Source organism: Alternaria ventricosa, assembly GCF_023758065.1.
Source record: "Alternaria ventricosa strain BMP 2768 chromosome Unknown scaffold_6, whole genome shotgun sequence".
NCBI classification, from domain to species: Eukaryota; Fungi; Ascomycota; class Dothideomycetes; order Pleosporales; family Pleosporaceae; genus Alternaria; species Alternaria ventricosa.
This window is the reverse complement of record NW_026055686.1, coordinates 499,609-516,801: the sequence shown is the minus strand read 5'-3', so window position 1 is coordinate 516,801 and position 17,193 is coordinate 499,609. Positions and strand designations below refer to the sequence as shown.

General features: G+C 52.9%; 8 protein-coding genes across 8 annotated transcripts; 5 read left to right on the top strand and 3 right to left on the bottom strand.

Annotated features, from left to right (window-relative positions):
- Positions 1–929: 929 nt before the first annotated feature.
- On the bottom strand, positions 930–1,619 carry J4E93_004259 (uncharacterized protein; the record flags this gene model as incomplete). The annotated part of the gene is made up of 1 exon (XM_049342187.1): positions 930–1,619. One exon carries the CDS (start codon positions 1,617–1,619, stop codon positions 930–932), a length of 690 nt encoding a protein of 229 aa, XP_049200339.1.
- A 778-nt stretch (positions 1,620–2,397) lies between these two features.
- J4E93_004258 (uncharacterized protein) lies at positions 2,398–3,390 on the top strand (the record flags this gene model as incomplete). Its single annotated transcript, XM_049342186.1, has 3 exons — positions 2,398–2,423; positions 2,471–2,729; positions 2,779–3,390. 3 exons carry the CDS (start codon positions 2,398–2,400, stop codon positions 3,388–3,390), a joined length of 897 nt encoding a protein of 298 aa, XP_049200338.1.
- A 424-nt stretch (positions 3,391–3,814) lies between these two features.
- On the bottom strand, positions 3,815–4,543 carry J4E93_004257 (uncharacterized protein; the record flags this gene model as incomplete). Its single annotated transcript, XM_049342185.1, has 3 exons — positions 3,815–4,157; positions 4,207–4,329; positions 4,524–4,543. The coding sequence occupies 3 exons, from the start codon at positions 4,541–4,543 to the stop codon at positions 3,815–3,817; spliced, it is 486 nt and encodes a 161-aa protein (XP_049200337.1).
- A 175-nt stretch (positions 4,544–4,718) lies between these two features.
- J4E93_004256 (uncharacterized protein) lies at positions 4,719–6,227 on the top strand (the record flags this gene model as incomplete). The annotated part of the gene is made up of 3 exons (XM_049342184.1): positions 4,719–5,011; positions 5,060–5,849; positions 5,985–6,227. The coding sequence occupies 3 exons, from the start codon at positions 4,719–4,721 to the stop codon at positions 6,225–6,227; spliced, it is 1,326 nt and encodes a 441-aa protein (XP_049200336.1).
- Positions 6,228–6,845: 618 nt separating this feature from the next.
- Positions 6,846–8,022, top strand: J4E93_004255 (uncharacterized protein; the record flags this gene model as incomplete). The annotated part of the gene is made up of 2 exons (XM_049342183.1): positions 6,846–7,322; positions 7,372–8,022. 2 exons carry the CDS (start codon positions 6,846–6,848, stop codon positions 8,020–8,022), a joined length of 1,128 nt encoding a protein of 375 aa, XP_049200335.1.
- Positions 8,023–8,327: 305 nt separating this feature from the next.
- On the top strand, positions 8,328–10,134 carry J4E93_004254 (uncharacterized protein; the record flags this gene model as incomplete). Its single annotated transcript, XM_049342182.1, has 2 exons — positions 8,328–9,119; positions 9,454–10,134. The coding sequence occupies 2 exons, from the start codon at positions 8,328–8,330 to the stop codon at positions 10,132–10,134; spliced, it is 1,473 nt and encodes a 490-aa protein (XP_049200334.1).
- A 502-nt stretch (positions 10,135–10,636) lies between these two features.
- On the top strand, positions 10,637–11,457 carry J4E93_004253 (uncharacterized protein; the record flags this gene model as incomplete). Its single annotated transcript, XM_049342181.1, has 2 exons — positions 10,637–10,782; positions 10,851–11,457. The coding sequence occupies 2 exons, from the start codon at positions 10,637–10,639 to the stop codon at positions 11,455–11,457; spliced, it is 753 nt and encodes a 250-aa protein (XP_049200333.1).
- A 568-nt stretch (positions 11,458–12,025) lies between these two features.
- J4E93_004252 (uncharacterized protein) lies at positions 12,026–14,452 on the bottom strand (the record flags this gene model as incomplete). The annotated part of the gene is made up of 1 exon (XM_049342180.1): positions 12,026–14,452. One exon carries the CDS (start codon positions 14,450–14,452, stop codon positions 12,026–12,028), a length of 2,427 nt encoding a protein of 808 aa, XP_049200332.1.
- Positions 14,453–17,193: the final 2,741 nt, after the last annotated feature.

Sequence of the window (17,193 nt, the reverse complement as noted above, 5' to 3'; positions counted from 1 at the left end):
TACTGATCTTGGAGAACATCGATGTCGGGCTGCGGCACACAAAGCCTTGAATCATAACGATTGAGCGGTATCAAGGGCAATGCATGCTTCTGGCAGCCCCGATCAACGGCAGTTTCCATATCGAATTGCCGCATACTTAGTATCAGAATTCAACAAATAGAGAGTATCTAGGATGATGTACACCCCTAGCAGCACTGTTAGACGCTAAAATTAACGTTAAGTTGCCGCATACACAGTGTTATATCTCGGCAAATGCATGGTATCTAAGGTCAAGTATACCTCTGGCAGCCCCGATCACAAGCAGTAGCTAGTTATGATTGCCGCATACGTTGTGTTGAACTTGAAGAACTAGATAGTGTCCGAGTTGATGTATGCTTCTGGCAGTGACAAATGAATACAGATATCCACGTTAGGTTACCGCATACATCGTGGTAGATATCGCCGAATGCATAGGATCCAAGGTCAAGTATACATCAGGCACCAACAAGCGACGACAGCGTTGCAGTAGGTTTGCCGCATACACTGTATTGAACTTCATCAATTAGGTGGTCCTCAACGTAACGTATTCTTCAACGCAGATTTTTCTGGGTGCAGAATCAAGATCATAACTCATCATTCCTAGGCTACGTGGAGCTCTATGCTATACAAAACTACAAAAACGACCAATTCCACAAAGAACATTACAAAAACAACAACAAGACAATCCTACAATGTATGCCCCCACCCGGCTATCTTCAACCCCTGAGAGCCTGCCCTTTCGGGCGGCTGGAACTCAAGGGCCGTCAAGCCAGGGTGGAGGGATGCAACCAAAACGACCAACTCCCCCCAATCAAAACAAAATCATTCCATCTCATCTAACGCCGCCTGAAAACGAATGGGGTATCGAACGCCGAAAAAAATGCTGAGTAGTCGTATTCCGTCTATGGGCGCTACCTGGGGCGGGCGCTACGAGCAGCTGGCTTTCGGACATTGGCCGTGTTTGTCTTTGGTGAAAGCACGTGTGTGGAGGTGGTGGTCTTGGTGCGGGAAGCTGCGCGGGTTGCGCGCGTAGTTGGGGCAGCAGCAACAGGCGCCGATTTCTGAGTCGGTGCCCTAGTGCGCTTCTTTGGCACAGGCAGGTCTGCATTTTCCTTGTCCTCACCAGACAATTCGTCGCTGCTGCGCTTCTTGGCGCGTGTAGTCTTCGTTGGCTGCGCGTATGTCGGTGTGGGCTTGGCTTTGGCGGCAGGCTTTGCGCGCCTGGTGTCTGGTGAGGAAGTCGCGGGGGCGGAGGAGCTTGTTGGGATAGAGTTTGTGGGAGCCGCGCGTGTCTTGCGGGAGGCAGGTGCTGGCGCTGGCGCTGATGTCTTCTTGGGTGGCGCTGTCTTGGTAGGTGCTGGCGCGGTCGCGGTCGCGACTGGTTGTGCTGGCGCGGATGCCTTGAGGAGATCAAGTAGCGTGGTTTGGCGCGTCACGGTCGGGATGCGGTTGACGCGACGCTCGAGACGCGACTGCATGCTGGCACACTGCGCGTCGCACTGCGCTCGTAGCTTCTCTTTGCGCGAGTCGAGCTCGATCTGGAGGTTGGCTAGCATGTTGGCTTTCGCCTCAGCTGTGATGCCGTCTTTGATGTTGTTCATCGCGTGTTGTGTGATGTGTAACGCGTCGATGGCGGTGATGTTATTGTGCAGTGCCGGAGAGTGCCAGCTAGTAAAGAAGAGCTGCTGAGACTTTCAAAGATCTGATATTGATCTTGAGAGGCTCGGGTGTGGGGGTGGTGGAAGAGGGTTGCAGCTTCCAAATGTTGTGGTGGTGGAGAACAGTAAACAACGCGAGGCAAGCCGCGACGATGATACTGGGGAGAAGAATTGAGTGGTATAAGTGACTTATTGAGACTTTCTGATGCTTTTGCAACAACTTTTGAGAGATTTGGAGCAGATTTGATGTGGTTGCGGGTGGTGGTGGTTGCAGCTGCTGAATCAGAGTGGGATGTTGGAGGAAGGAACGTTGGAGCCCGCAGGTCTGTCCTTTACGCCAGCGCCAAGGGCGACGTCATGGCCTAAGCAGTACACTTGCTACATCGAGGTTGGTCGCAAGATCAGAGCGAACATCAAAGTACAGGATAGCAATCTGCGCAGCAACAATTGCAGCGCAGCGCTTCAGAATTGGAGTCGCAATATTCGATGTTCAATTGCACGAGTAAGTCGCTTGAGGTTGCATATGCCATTCTGAGTCATTTCTCCTTCGACACGCGCACGGCCTCCCGCAGACGCGGTCACACCGCACGTGATCTCGGTGGTTCCATGGCCAGCCTCCGTCCTCCGCTGCGGCGACCTGAGCTCAGCATCATAAGGTTACCGTCGATCCAACCAACTACCCAAACAATCACCTCAACCCCACATACATCCGGCCTTCAAGATGGTGTTAGAAGCTTCTATGATAGTGTAAGGCTATATGCACTCACACATCGATCGCATACTAACTTCAGCAGCGTTGACAACAGCGAAGCTAGTCGAAATGGCGATTATGTACCCTCGCGATGGGAAGCACAACAGGACGCCGTGAACATGATCTTCTCCGCGAAGACTGGTGCAAACCCAGAGTCATCTGTCGGTCTCATGAGCATGGGAGGCAACACCCCAGAGATCCTCACGACCCTGACAACGGACATTGGCAAGGTCTTGGACGGTCTGCACCGGACAAAGATAAAGGGCAGCTCACACTTCGTGACTGGCATCAACGTCGCGGCTGTACGTTATCAGGAACCTCTGGTAGGATACAGACTAACAGTACATGCAGTTGGCTCTCAAGCACAGACAGAACAAGTCGCAGAAGCAGCGGATAGTCATGTTCAACTGCAGCCCCATCGAGGAGGACGAGAAGAACTTGGTCAAGCTGGCAAAGAAGATGAAGAAGAGTGGTATCAGCATCGACATCATCGCATTCGGCGAGCTGAGCGACGACACCACGCGGAAACTCCAGGCCTTTAGCGACAACGTACAAAGCGCCGAAGGCTCCTACCTTGCCACCATTCCACCCAGCGCGAACCTTCTCAGCGACTCGTTGATCACCACACCTATAGTTGGCGGAGAGGGTGCATCCAGCGGTGGTGGAGACAGCGGTTCCGGAGGCGGAGGCGGCGGTGCTTCCGGCGGCAACGACTTCGAGTTCGGTGTGGATCCATCGGTCGACCCCGAGCTCGCATTGGCGCTGAGGATGTCTTTCGAGGAAGAGAAGGCACGGCAGGAAAAGGACAAGAAGACGAAGGAGGCGGCCGAGGGCAAGTCGGAGCTCGAGCCGGTGGCTGAGGGCGACGAGAAGCAGCCGCTGCTGGACAGCTCGGGTCAGCCTGGTGGAAGCGGCAGCAAGGACAAGAAGGACGACGACCCAGACAAGATGGACACGGCATAAGCGGACATAGCGCAGCTAGGAAGAGCAACGCCTTGATGCTTCAAGATGGAGCAGGAGTATTCACGGCGTCTACTGTATGACTAGAGCTGGCGTCTACCGCATGGCATGGATGAAACGAAGCAAATAATGAACACTAGTCTCCATTGATAGGTACTGGAGACAGTACTATCTTCTACAGCACATCTCACAACTTGACTTCCCTAGTGGGTGGTCTCTCTTCGTCCCCAAACCCGACACCATCAGACATGTTACGGACCCAAGAGTGATGCCCTGGAGCTTTGTTACGAGAGTCTCTAGTGTGCTCTGGAACTACAGCCAGTGGCAATGCATGTCGCAGTAGAACGCTCCTCGTGCTGTTCAATACGCGTCCTGCCCTATTTCTCTTCATTCCAATTCGTGGTATCATATTCCCAATACGGTCTCCTCAACCCCCTCTGACTTTGACGAAGCTGTCCAGCCCGCGATCAAACTTCTCGCACCGAATCGGCATCTCAACGGTATAGAATGGATTCTTCATGACGTAATCTGCATACAACTCATATATCCTCTTCATCATAGTGTCCACGTTTGGTTGTTGGGGCTCAGTGAAGAGCAAGAACTTGACACCGGTTTGCGTTTGGAAACATTGAATGCGGAAGTGGGAGCTTTCGAGGACCTCGATACCGGTTGCGCGCACAGGGAAGGTCTGGAGATTCGGTGTGGTGGTAGAGGGAGGCGGCGCGCGGACGGGTGGGACTGGAGAGAGCTGCGCTGTGATGGCGTGCATTCTAGACGCTCATCAGTGGAAGTTCATACGCCCAGAAGATTGCGAATTACCCATGAAAAGATCCAGCGAGCATGAGGTAGTCATTGCTGGTGAGCTTGCTCATGCCCGCGTGGAACTCGCGATTGTAGATGAGACCGCCAGACTTGCTGATGACGAACAGCGCGAACACCACCCTACACTTTAGTGTTAGCCGACAACCTAAGAACACACTTGGCTTGCTTATTACATCTTGACAATCGGTGCGCAAGGAACAGACTATCGCGACTTTCGGCGGCGTGGTGTTGCGGCTCGCGTTCCGCCCTGTGGGACCCTGGGAGGGGCTAGCTTCACACCGCAGCCAACTACCCACTCGCCTTTGACAGCTCACATCGGTGTTTGCTTGGCCATTCACACGGTTGAGGCCCGCTCACTCCTACCACTGTTTCCCCTCGAAGCCCACTCCACACCGCTGCACCCACACCCGCTCAATATTCTCAGCCCGGCCAACGCGGACCGTTGAGCTTCACCAACCCCGCGAATCTCAACTATCCAAACCGCTGCCGGGAGGCCTCCACGCACCATCATGTCCAACCAGAGCATTCTTAGAATCACCCGCGAACTCGGCGAGATCCAGCGCGGCTCCGACCTCTCCATAGCCGTTGCCTGCCGCGATATTGACGTGCGCCATGTGCGGGCGCTAATCATCGGCCCACCTGACACACCCTACGAGTTCGGCTTCTTCGAGTTCGCTGTCAAGTTCGCACGCGAATACCCAACTAAGGCCCCGAGTGTCACGGCTATAACTACCCATGGTGGGCGTACGCGATTCAATCCCAATATATACGCAGGCGGTAAGGTGTGCCTGTCGATTCTTGGGTAAGTGACTGCGATTGCACGACCTAGGTCTACGCTAACAGAATGCAGTACATGGCGAGGAGAGCGTGGTGAAGAATGGTCGTCTGCCCAGGGCCTCGAGTCTATCCTTATCTCCATCCAGAGCCTCATGTCCAGCAACCCGTACGAGAACGAGCCTGGCTTCGAGGACGCAAACTCGGACTACGACAAAAAGAACCAGGAGGCATACGTAGACAAGATCCGACACGAGTCGCTGCGCATATCCGTCATCGATCGCCTGGAAGAATACCTGGGCATCAATTGGGGGAGGTCTGGCGTAACGGTCTACAACGCGGAGGAGGACTACCAGTCGAGCAGGGACGACGCGCCATTCGAGCCCTTCAAGGACCTCTGCAAGCGACGCTTCCTGTGGTACTACCAATCGTACCTAGCTCGCGTGGACGAGGCAGCGAAGAAGAACAAGGATGGTGACCGCTTCGAGAAGATGCCGTTCGAGGGCCCGGGCAACGCCATGGAGGGCACATTTCAGTACACACAGCTCCGCGAGCGTCTGGTCAAGATTTTCGAGACGCTCAACAAGGAGATGGAGGCTTGGGCCGCCGAGGGCATGATGGCTGTTAGCAAGGAGATGAGTATTGCCAACAACCTTCAGCGCCAGTATGAGCAGATCATCGAGAAGTACAAGAAGCAAGACGCCGTTACTCTGGATCTTGATCTTGTCGATAAGAACCCATTCGTATGGCAGCTTGTCCTGTTCGGGAGACCTATGACGAACCTCGACGGCGGCATGTTCCGGATTATGCTATACATTAGCCCCAAGTTCCCAGAGGTTCTACCGCGTGTTAGATTTGAGGGTAATGTAGTCACCACCCGTACAATTCAGTACTTTTCCGCTAACTAATATTTAGTATGTATCCGCCCGGCTGTTATATGGAGGCGCCGTTGTCGAATTTTCTCGTAACGTATTCCCCAAGACAAGCTAACAATTTGATAGACACCAGTTCTCTACCACCATCGCGTATCGCCGGATGGCATACTCTGCTACGATGCCGCCCGTAAGGACGATATGCGCTCACATATTGAGGCCATCATTGCGGCTATCGAAGAGGAGTCACCTGCATACGACCCACGCACACTGGTCAATCCCGAGGCTGCGAAGCTGTTCTGGGGTACTCCAGACGAAAAGAAGCTCTATAACCGTAAATTGAGGCGATCCGCACAGGATAGCGCTGAGTGAGTTTCATTCGTGGACGTTACAACGATGTCTGCTAATAGTCGGCTAGGAACTGCTTTTAGAGATTGCGAATTAATGATCCCACGGCCGATCTTCCTCTCGATATGACATTACATGATACCCCAAGCCTGACCTTGCAAGGTGGCTTGCATTACACGGCGTTCGTTCATCAGGGCTATGGGAACAGCATGGGTAACGGCGTTAGTCATAAAATACGAATGATATTTACCTTACTGAAGTGAAAGCATATACACCAGATGTCTATGATGCCCCTGGAAACCATGATTCTTAATATTCCATCCTGTTGTAGGCTGCGAGGGTCGACTTGAACTTGTGAAATTTCACCCTTGTCCAGTTGGAGATGTAAGCGACCGAGAAGTCTACATTGCTCTCACACGTTCAAATATTTGTATTTCCATGCTGTTGTAGGCTGCAGAGCACCTGTTCATCTTCTTGTACAGGGTACGGCGCTTTTGCACGCGCGAGTATGCCCGTTGAGACCCTGACATGCGGGAACCTTGAAGCTAACCCAAGCCCCCGGAAAGTGTTCCCCCGAGCGCTCTCCGCAAAACAATCCCTGATCGTCGCACCACCAATTGCACTGACACTCCATCCTCCACCATGCCGAATAACTCAGATACCATTCAATCGCTCGGAAAGGTCCTCGTTGTTGGAGGCTGCGGCTTTCTAGGAAGCCACATCGTCAGCTTGATCGTCAAGCGTCACCCCCAGACACAAATCGCCGTGCTCGATCTACGAACCAACTCGAATCGCAATGCCAGCCCGAACGTCTCCTACCACGATGGCGACATCACGGATGCTCCGGCTATGAAGGCTCTGTTCTCGCAGATCAAGCCCGACGCCGTCATCCATACAGCATCACCACACTTCGATCTGAAGCCTGAAATTCACGACAAGGTCAATGTTGGGGGTACCAAGGTCCTGATACAGGCCGCGCAAGAGTCTGGAGTGAAAGGCTTCGTGTACACAAGCTCAGCGAGTGTCATCCTCGACCACGTAAACGATCTCGTCAACGCGGACGAGAGATGGCCGCTTGTTACTGGCGACGACCAGCCTGAGTACTACACAACCACAAAGGTAGGCACACAATCGCATTGTTATGTCTTATATGCTAACGATCTACTAGGCATACGCCGAGACGGCCGTCCTCCAAGCGAACCGCCATCCTGAGAACTCCCCAAACTTCCTTACCTGCGCCATCCGTCCCGCTGGCATCTTCGGTGAAGGCGACGTACAACTGCTTCCTAAGATGGTTGGCGCATACCGCAAAGGACAGACCAAGTTCCAAGTCGGCGAGAACACCAACCTGTTCGACTTCACCTACGTCGAGAACGTCGCATACGGCCACGTGCTCGCCGCAATCGCGCTCCTCCATACGCACAAACGCCTACCCTCAATTCCTCTCGACAACGAGCGCGTCGACGGGGAGGCCTTCATCATCACCAATGGACAACCCGTATACTTCTGGGACTTTGCGCGTGCGGTATGGCACGAGGCGGGCGACCGAACACCGTTGAGCAGCGTATGGCATCTTAGCACCGAATTTATGTGGGCTATTGGCACGATTCTGGAGAACGTCTTCTGGCTCATGGGAAAGAAGCCTAACCTGACTAGGGCTCAGGTCAAGTACAGCAGCATGTCCAAGTACCACAGCATTAACAAGGCGAGACTGCGGTTAGGATATGAACCTCTTGTTACTCTGGATGAGGGTATCAAGAGAGGTGTACAGTATATTCTGGAGCAGGAGAAGAAGGCTGGCGAGAAGAAGGGTCAGTAGATTTGGGTGGACACATATGAGCAAGATAACTTATTCCCATACTGCGAGTGTGTAGTGTTTGTAGATAATGTAATTACCTGCCCTCGATACCTTCAACATGAACATAAAGTAAATGAGCAAGTACTTCATATAGTACACCGTTCATGTTCATCTGTCAGACACTCTCGTGGTCGGCCAGATGCAGCTAGAACCTCCCCAAGGCGGGACCCACTCCCGATTAAGTCAACTTCGTCGCGCGCGTAGCTCAGTGACCTCCCCAACCCCACGTTCACCCCGCCCGTCACCATGGCGCGCAATCACGAAGTATGTCGCGCCCGCTACTTCCCGAGTCAGCATACGAAGCTCTCGGCCTCTCTCCTGAAGCGATCAAAGACCTGATGAATCCCAAGCCTGCGCCCGAGCCTACCAAAATCCACGCGCCGAACCTCCTGCAGAGTGACGAAGACAATGCGCGACCCATGTCACCCAACGAAACTTCCATAACGCTATACGCCGAACTGCTGCTGCATATACGTACGGTCACGCTTTTTGCATCGCTGCGCACGAATTTCTCTCGGTCGACGGACGCGAAGCTGTCGTCTGATGGGTCCTACATCACTGTATCGCATGAGGGCCAGTCCGCGTCAATACGCCTTCCTATCAACGTCAAAGGCGGAGGTGACGCTGCACTCGAATTACCATCACAGCCTCCGACCAAAGAGTTGACACTCCGTCTTCAGCTGGAAGAAAAGGAAGGAAGCGACCTTCTGGGGACACTGCAACGCGAAGACCGACAGGCCAACATTGTACCATGGGACGGTGCTTCGCTCAACGATGCAAAGGACGTGGAGATTACTTGTAAGAGCTGCGACAGTATCCTTGTGGCGAGAGGAAAGATTCAACAGTGGAGAGATCTGCCTAATGAGAATTGGGCTGAGATGATGGACTTTTGGCATTGCCATAAGCCGGACGAGCACCACTTGCACGACCATACGCATGAAGACGTTGTCGGTCAGAAGGGCTACGCGGCTGGGAATCGACTGCAGGCTGTTGGAGGTGTAGGGTTTGTTGATCTGGCCAACTTTCTACTGGCAGAGTCGGATTGCGAAGGCGCACAGGTAAGCTACAACTTTTTTTCAATTGTGTCGTGCGGTTCCTGCATCGTCACCCCATGACTTCGTGACATGTATGGGCGCAAAGAAGGCGAACTCGCCTCTTCAGTGGCATTCATCGTCGATACAAGCGCCCTAAATTGATAGGCTCATACACGTACTCTCGGTTCCGGTGTACCCTCTTCCCCAGGTTGATGGGTTGCCGGTGCCATTGAGTCAGCGGCCTGGCGTTTCACTGTCTCTATACCCTCAGACCCTTGGGATTGGCAGGTTTAGCCAAGGCTACATCTTACACTGTTATCCACTGTGGTCTAGTGTCGCATATGCTAACATGACACAGCTCTCCTCTGATGACGAAAGCCCGAACAAAGATCTCGTCCGATGCAAGCATTGCAAGCACACAATCGGCTCCCAGGATCCCACAACCGACGGCTGGCGAATACGAAAATGGGCCATTAGCATACGATCTGCAAAAACCACACCATCATCCCCAACCACGCATACAGTCCAGAAATGGATATCAGCCCGCCTCCTCCACCTCATCGAAAACACTGGCATCCGTAAATTCCACATCCACACCGCCGCACCACCCAACCAATCCCAAGAAACCCCCGTACCCTCCCTCCTCATCTGGGTCTTCACCCCCGATCTCCTCTTCTCCTCATCGATACCAACGCCCGGTCGCCTCGATCCTACACGTACAATGAAGGTCTTCTATCAGAAACAGACTTGGCAGGCTTTGAAGCCGGGAGAGCCCGAGAATGCTAGTATAGAGGATGTGGAGTTTCCGGTGGATCTGTATGAGGAGTTGGAGAAGGGGTTGGAGAGGAGTCAGAGGTTGTTGCCGCCGACGGCGAAGAAGTTTCAGGGGTGGGATGTTGGGCTTTTGGAGAGGTTTGAGGTGCTTGAGGCGGGGTTGGGTGAAGGGCAGGAAGAGGGTGAGGAGGCTGGTGCAAATGGGGGTGAGAATGGGAATGGGAATGGGTTGGGTGGTGAGATACCGGAGGAGGATGTTGATTGATGTTATAAAATGAAGTTACGGCGATAAAGACGTTATGTGTGCTTCCAGAATTCCAGATATCTTGTACACATTTTTAACAATTGTGACAGCACATTTTCCGATTCATCATTTGCGTTGCGGAAGGTGTGAGTGACTTCTCATTCTGTTTCTTGGTCGGCGGCGTACTAGTAGATGGCGATCAATGTATACTGTCGCGCACTCGTCTCAGCCAAAAATCATTACATACTGCTCAACTACATCTCGTCTCTCACTTCATCTTCGTTTTACATGCAAGCCTACCAAGGTAGCATACTGCCGGTCTCCAAGTGGTTGTATGGCATGACGATTGCTAGCCGGGTGAGAGCAAACGCCTGCCTCGTCCGCTCATCCACCGCTGACCTCGGAAGAACATAAGCCGCCTTTACCTCGTTTGACTCGTGCTTTCCTCTATCTTTCCCACCCTCTCTCTCTTCCCACAACTGAAAATTCGCATCCTTTTCAACCATACCATTCATCGACCAGTATGTCCGCATTAAAGTCTACTCTGGACCCCGGACTCCGACATCTATGCCAATCCACGCAATCCGTCGGTCTAGAAGATCATGTGGTTGCCTCGGAGGAAGCGCCCGGCATGCTACAACTCAGCGCCGATCCAGAGAAGCTCGCCATGTACGCTCTCTCTAGAAATAAATTCTGGTGTACGATATGATCTTGGAAAACCTACTAACACACCACAGCGCTCAACCCAACACGCAATCACCTCTGCTCCGTCTCCCAGCTGAAATCCGCAACACCATCTATGACTTGGTTCTCAGCTCTCACCGCGATTTCCACACACATGATATCGCTCGCCAGAAGAACATGCGGCAGAATGGCGGAGGCGAAACTACTATACAACAGCTCGCTTTGTTGCAAGTCTGCCGCCAACTCTACACCGAAACCCACCTCCTAGTCTTCAACTCCACACCTTTCGCCTTCGGCTCTGTCACCGACTTTTCCAAATACATCGCGCAGACGCTCCTCCCACGACAAATCTCCGCCATCCGCGTACTCAAATGCCCATTCCGCGAGATCTACTTCCCTGGCTTTGGTGTTAACTCCGCCTTCATCGGTCTCGTTCGTGACAGTCTGCGTGGGCTCAAGGTACTGGTACTGTTTGGGGTGAGGAGTCAGGCCGTCGAGGAGGAGGCGATGCGGGTCATCGAGAGGAAGATCGCGAGGGAGATCAAGGAGGAGTGTGGGGAGCTAGAGGTGAAGGTTGAGTTGACGAGGAATGGACTGGAGTGGCGGAAGGAGGTTGCTACGATCTATGGCCGTGGAGAGCGGAGCCTAGGCGCAGAGTGATGAGGGTGATTGACTCTCCTTGACCTTGCCTGCAAGAATATCAAAAGCTGTGTACGGTTAGACATGGGTTAGTATTACGTGCATTCAATCACCACTCAACATCTGCAAAGACAGGATCTTCCTTTCCACCAGTTTTATTTATCTATCTATCCTACACTATCTGATGATCTCTACCGCAGCCTTAAGACTCCGTAAATGGGCAGTCCGCAAAGAAGGAGAAGGGGGGAGATCAAAATCAGTCGCCAGATAAAAGAAGAAGGGGGAAATGAAAACCCGCGCAAACAAACAAAGATCCTTTGTTTTTTGTGGAGTTTCTGTTCTGTTCGAGGCGCAATCCCACACCCAGTGTGGTAAAGAGAGGGAGTGAAGAGCAAGGCCGTAAATGCATGCGTGCCCGATTATATCTTCTCAATTCCTCCTCTTGTCATAACAGTCGTAAATCGCTGTTCAAAGAAACACCCAGTGTCCAGACGCCGGCACAATGGAAAATTACTCCTTCTGTTTAAGTACAGGATGTGAAAGACGGCTATACAAGTGCCCGCTAATCGTATACAATGCAGTGCGGGTTTTACTGCTGGTTCCCGAAGCCCATAAAGTTCAAATCATCCAAAGTAGTGGTGGGCTGAATGTATTGGGGGTCGAACTGGCCTCCAACCTGGTTGAAATCGGGGAAGAAGTTGGCTGTGTGGTTGAACGTCATCTGGCTGGGTGGCGCAGTATCGAACAACGTGAAATCCTGGCCCGGGCGACTGAAGCCTTGCATGGTCATGTCCATGTCACCGCCAAAACCCTCATCCATGTCTGGTGAGTAGAGCGTGATGTCAGGCTGAGCCATGGGTGATAGATGTGGCAGACCGTTCATGTTGTTGTTCGTCGCAAATGGCAGCGGCGCGAAGTCAAACGCTGTGCTCATTGGGGTTGGCTGCTGGTAGCCCGTGTTGAAGTTTGCGTTCAGTGCACAGGCGTTGTAGATGTCGTTGTGGTTGATGTGAGTGTCTTCTGGCGTCACAGCATCGTCGAAGGATGTGGGCTCAACGGGCGAATGTCCTGACGAGTATGTGAAGTGAGAGCCATCGGTGGTGATCGAGTCACGACGGAAGTCATCTTGGTAACCGTGAGCACTCAAAGCCGGCGTTCCGAAGCCATAGCAGTCAAAGTTCTCGATCATGGGCACTTGAGGCGACGCAGCGAATGGTGTGATGGGTGTAGTCATGGTCGCTGACATGGGTGTACCAATGAATGGAGTGAGAGGGGTAGCAGGGCTGTGCTCGCTGCCAGAAGCGCCCTTCTTGCGACCGTTGCTCTTGGAACGAACATATTCCCAGCCATGAGCCTTCTCCATGTGCTGCTTGCAGTTGGACTCGCGCTTCGAAGCGTACGTGCATGGGTGGTAGAGACACTTGTACTGAGCAGGGGCTGCAGAATGCTTGTCGTTCATGTGCCTATCACGCTCCTTCTCAGTCGGCCAGCCGAGTTCGAAGTACTTGCAGTTCTTCTCGGAGCACTTCCATGGGCGAGAGTGAGTCTTCTCGTGCTTGGTCAGGTCGCATGGTCGCTTGAACTCCTTCTTGCAGTCACGGCAAGTGTGCATCACGTCTCCGGGTTTCTCGGACTTCCGTCGTCGCGCCATGGAGCGTGTTACTTCGTCCTCGTCCATGCTGTCCTCGTCGGCGTCCGACAGACGACGCTTGATCCTGAAGGCGTTTGAGGCATCCGCCGACATGGGTATGACGTTACCGTTCTTCTCCCGGACGAGCTCGACAGGACGGCCGTTGTGGCTAATGCCACCGCGGAGGGTGATCTTCTCATCGCTATAGAGTTTTTGATTAGCGCGGGCGAATAAAAAGTCGGCGGCGCGGTCATACCGTGAGTAATCCATCTCGTCCAGATCCTCACCCTTGGTTTCTTTTTCTCTTGTAGCAGCCATGATTGAAGCGTATCGTCTAATCTGTTCCATCAAATCGAGGAAGTAGCCGTCAGTATAAGGGCGGTCGGTTGGTAGTCGCTGGTCTTGTTCGGAGATGTACTGGACGGTCGTAGCCAAGAGTTGGATTGATCGTTGGCAAAAGCGGAAGTACGAGTCCGGGGAAGCCGACAGCTCCTTTAAACCACGAAAAATGCAATAAGCTTCTGCACTTTGAGAAAGACAACGGGTGATTCCACTTACCGGTGCGAGGAAGACGAGGGTCTTCTCGAGGTCACGGAGGTTGCGGATATTCTTCTCACCTATGCGTCGAGGCACGTCCTTGACGAGGGAGTGGAAGTCCTTGAGAGACTCCTCGGCGAGAATGGGCTTGATGATGTAGTCGTGAATCTGCTTGCACGTGTGCTCGCCGAGCACGTGATCCTCTTCTGAAAAGGTGAGCGATGAGAAGGACCTGGTGACAGCCGAATGCGTCGAGCTGATAGAAGTGCTGATGGAGTCACGGACGCTCGAGCGCTGGGAGCGAATCTCGTCTTTATATATGTTAGTATGTGGGGCGTTCTCATCCAAGACGGGTGGCTGCAGTGACTCCTTACCGTATTTCGATCCACTGATGCTTGAACCCAGACCGCTGTCAGAAGCGTGGTCGTGGGGGCTGCGTCGAGGTGCAGGCTTTGGGTCAATGTCCATCGGGGTGTGGTCCAATGGGGCGCTGTCGAGGACAAAGCTCGGGACGGGAAGAACCTCCGGATCGTTGAGAAGGTCAGAACCGGCAGCAGCGCTCTTATGGCCAGCGACCCTCGCTTCGAAGTCTTTAAGCAGGTTGGTGACGCGACGCACGTTAGGGTCCTGGATGGAGTCGTTGACTAGCTCTTCCAGCCGGTCAGTGTTGGTAGGCGAGCGGCGGGGCATGAAGAATCGGTCCACCTCGCAGATGTCGGACGATATGTTGGTTGGCGACGAGAAAGTGCCGCTCTTCCTTAGCTGCATGCCATGGGTGCTCAGAGGGGATGCGGAACCCTTAAGAGGACGGCGGCGGGGATGACGGTTCTGATCGTGGGGTGCAGACATGTTGAGTATGACTGGTCGTCGTACCGGTTGAAGTGGGAAAGGCGGCCTCAGGTGAGTCACGGACTGCACAGTTCCCCAAGCCCGGCGATGCAAAGGGACCAAGTGTGAGTGGTTATCAGAGCCCAGATCACGTTTTCATTGACCGGGGATAGTGGAACCTTTGCGGCCGCGGAAGCTAGCAGCTGATAGGCTAGGGTGACGATGGTGATGCAGCGAGCGAGGAAAGGGCGCTGAGTCCTTTGGTCTGGTGTCGGAGGAGACGTGCAGGTATATAGGAAGGCGCAGCACGTGGAGTAAGACGGGCGGCGAGCGGCAAAAGAGGCACAAGGGCGGCGGGTCTGCGGTGCAAAAAGAGGACGAGGAGGGAGGCCTGAGGATTAGGATTTGAAGCAAGAAGAGATATCGAGGAGCGCGGGCTGGGGGGATAGGTGGTTCAAGAGGGAAGGAACGGGTTGTCGTCGCTTCCTCCAGTAAGTGGAGTTCAACTCCAGGCAGCAGTGCACGGACATCTGACGTTCCGCGCAGTCAGCCCCTGCTCGGATCCTGAATACGAGCTGCATACCATTATTCGCCCATTTGCACAATAGCAGCCATCCGTCTTCTGGGTATCTCTGCCGTTTCTGTTGATGCGGGAGGTGATTGCGAGAGTTATTTCATCCCTCACCGCAATCATACTGTGGTAAAAGACACTGAGCCACGATAATTGTCCTCCATCCAGCGGTGACAGAGACCCTGGCCACAAACCGGTCAACCCAAGAAGCGCAGGAACGGCTGCTAGTGCACGCGTATCATTGGTGAATGGCGTCAGGCGCCCTATGGGTGGAGGCTTTGAAGGGCGGCAGGGCTGTGCATGGATGAAGCGACTTCGCCATCCTCACCACTTCTGGTGGATCAGCTGCTAAACACAACTAACACGTCGCTACTGATAAACCCGCCGTCCCCGCTCCCTGGAATTGCACATTTGCGCACGCCGTCCTACCCGCTTTTTCCGTCGCTGCGCAATTGCACCGTGTCCTGATGTTCTGGACATCGGCCCATACGTATGCCGCATCTTTCGATTGGGCGAGTCGCGCAGGACGTCTTTTCACCGGAATCGTGGGGGCCAAAAACACGTCGTCAACCTGCATGTGATTTATAGGGCTGCGCATGCAGGGGCGGAGAGATCATGATATTGAGGGAGTCACACATATAAGACCCATGGCGGGGTACTCCGGGACTAAGTATAGGCGTGTTGGTTGTCTCACATTCTACGCAGGTCGCCACCCCCAGACATTGGATTCACCCTCTCTCACAACCCGCTGCGGACAAAAGCCGGAAATTTAAGCGCGGACATATCTCTCACCGATTACGTCGCAATGACTAGCATTCGAAATGTCGGTTCCTATCGCAAGCTACTCCGTCCATCTCAGACTTCACTGCACTTCCTTCCTTTTGCAAAAGCATGCTCCGATGATTCGTCACATCACTCTGCACTCATACTCCGATCACATGGGCCGCCCGCTTCAAGTAGTCATCCTTCTTTCTTTTAAATTACGACAGACATCACCAGAGCCCCCAACAAGACTCTATACCTACTACAACACACTACCAACTATCACGTGTCTTAACGTGCTGTAACATCCTGGTCGCCGGTATCACGTACCAGTAATAAGAACAGTTCGCTATCACGATCATTCACGCTAGTACCTCAGCCACCTTCAAAGGAAAAAATGAACATCTGTGTAGCTACCGAGAACGATGGAATTGAATAAGCTAGAAGTAGGCATTACGTGAAGATTTCGATATCTTTCGTTTCTACCAAGGTAGACAGCAGGCGGCATCGCATCCGCTCAGTTCCTTGCATGAATAAGGTGTTCACGACACGATACTAGTAGGTCGGTACGGTAATCCGGATGACAACCCCACCGGCGGGCAGAGATCTGTCTAACCAGTATCTCCAAATCCAACAACCTCGTTCCTTCATCCAAGGTGTTCCACCTGCGCAAAGTCATACTCCTACAAACTTCCCTCGCAACCCAGCCCTTTCCATTCCAATCTTTGAATTCGCCTCGCCGTGCTCTTTCAACCTCTTCAGTACGTGGCTGTCGTATCTTTCGGTTTGTAGTGTATGCGGCTTTATAATCTCTCTTGCGCATCAGAAAATTGTTTATGTTGAATCCAAACTGCTCCATCGTAAAGTCTGCAATGTATTCCGCTCCGGTTTGGGTTCTGATATTGAAGACGCTGTGGCGAACAAATGGATCTGGCCGTTCCCCTTCCAAGTGATGGACAATGTAGGGCTTAACTTGAACGGCGAGCCAAGTTATCGTCGCTCCCATTTCTTTGAATACAGGCTCGAGATAGATGAGAAAGAGTTGAATACTGAAGTCGCAGTGGTTGTACTTATTGCGCGCTAGCCGGTCTAAAAGGGATACGTCCGGAGGATGGGCATGAGAACCAATGTCATATATTAGCCTTCGATTGCTATTCCGAAGTGGGACTTCGGTAATAATGAGAGGTCTGTTCCATCCTGTTGGCACCGAAAGGACGTGGTAAACGCAAGGTCTGCGCTCGTACTCCAGTACTATATTGAATATATGCCAATATAGCAGGAGTATCGATCGAATGCAATAGTATTCATGCAGTGAATGATTTGTCCACGGTAGTATAGCTACGGAGCTTGTTGCCGTTGGGAAATGTTGTAGAGATGTTGGAGGTGCGGGACGTTCTGCCAATAATGGGGGCTTTGGGGTCGCTGGAGG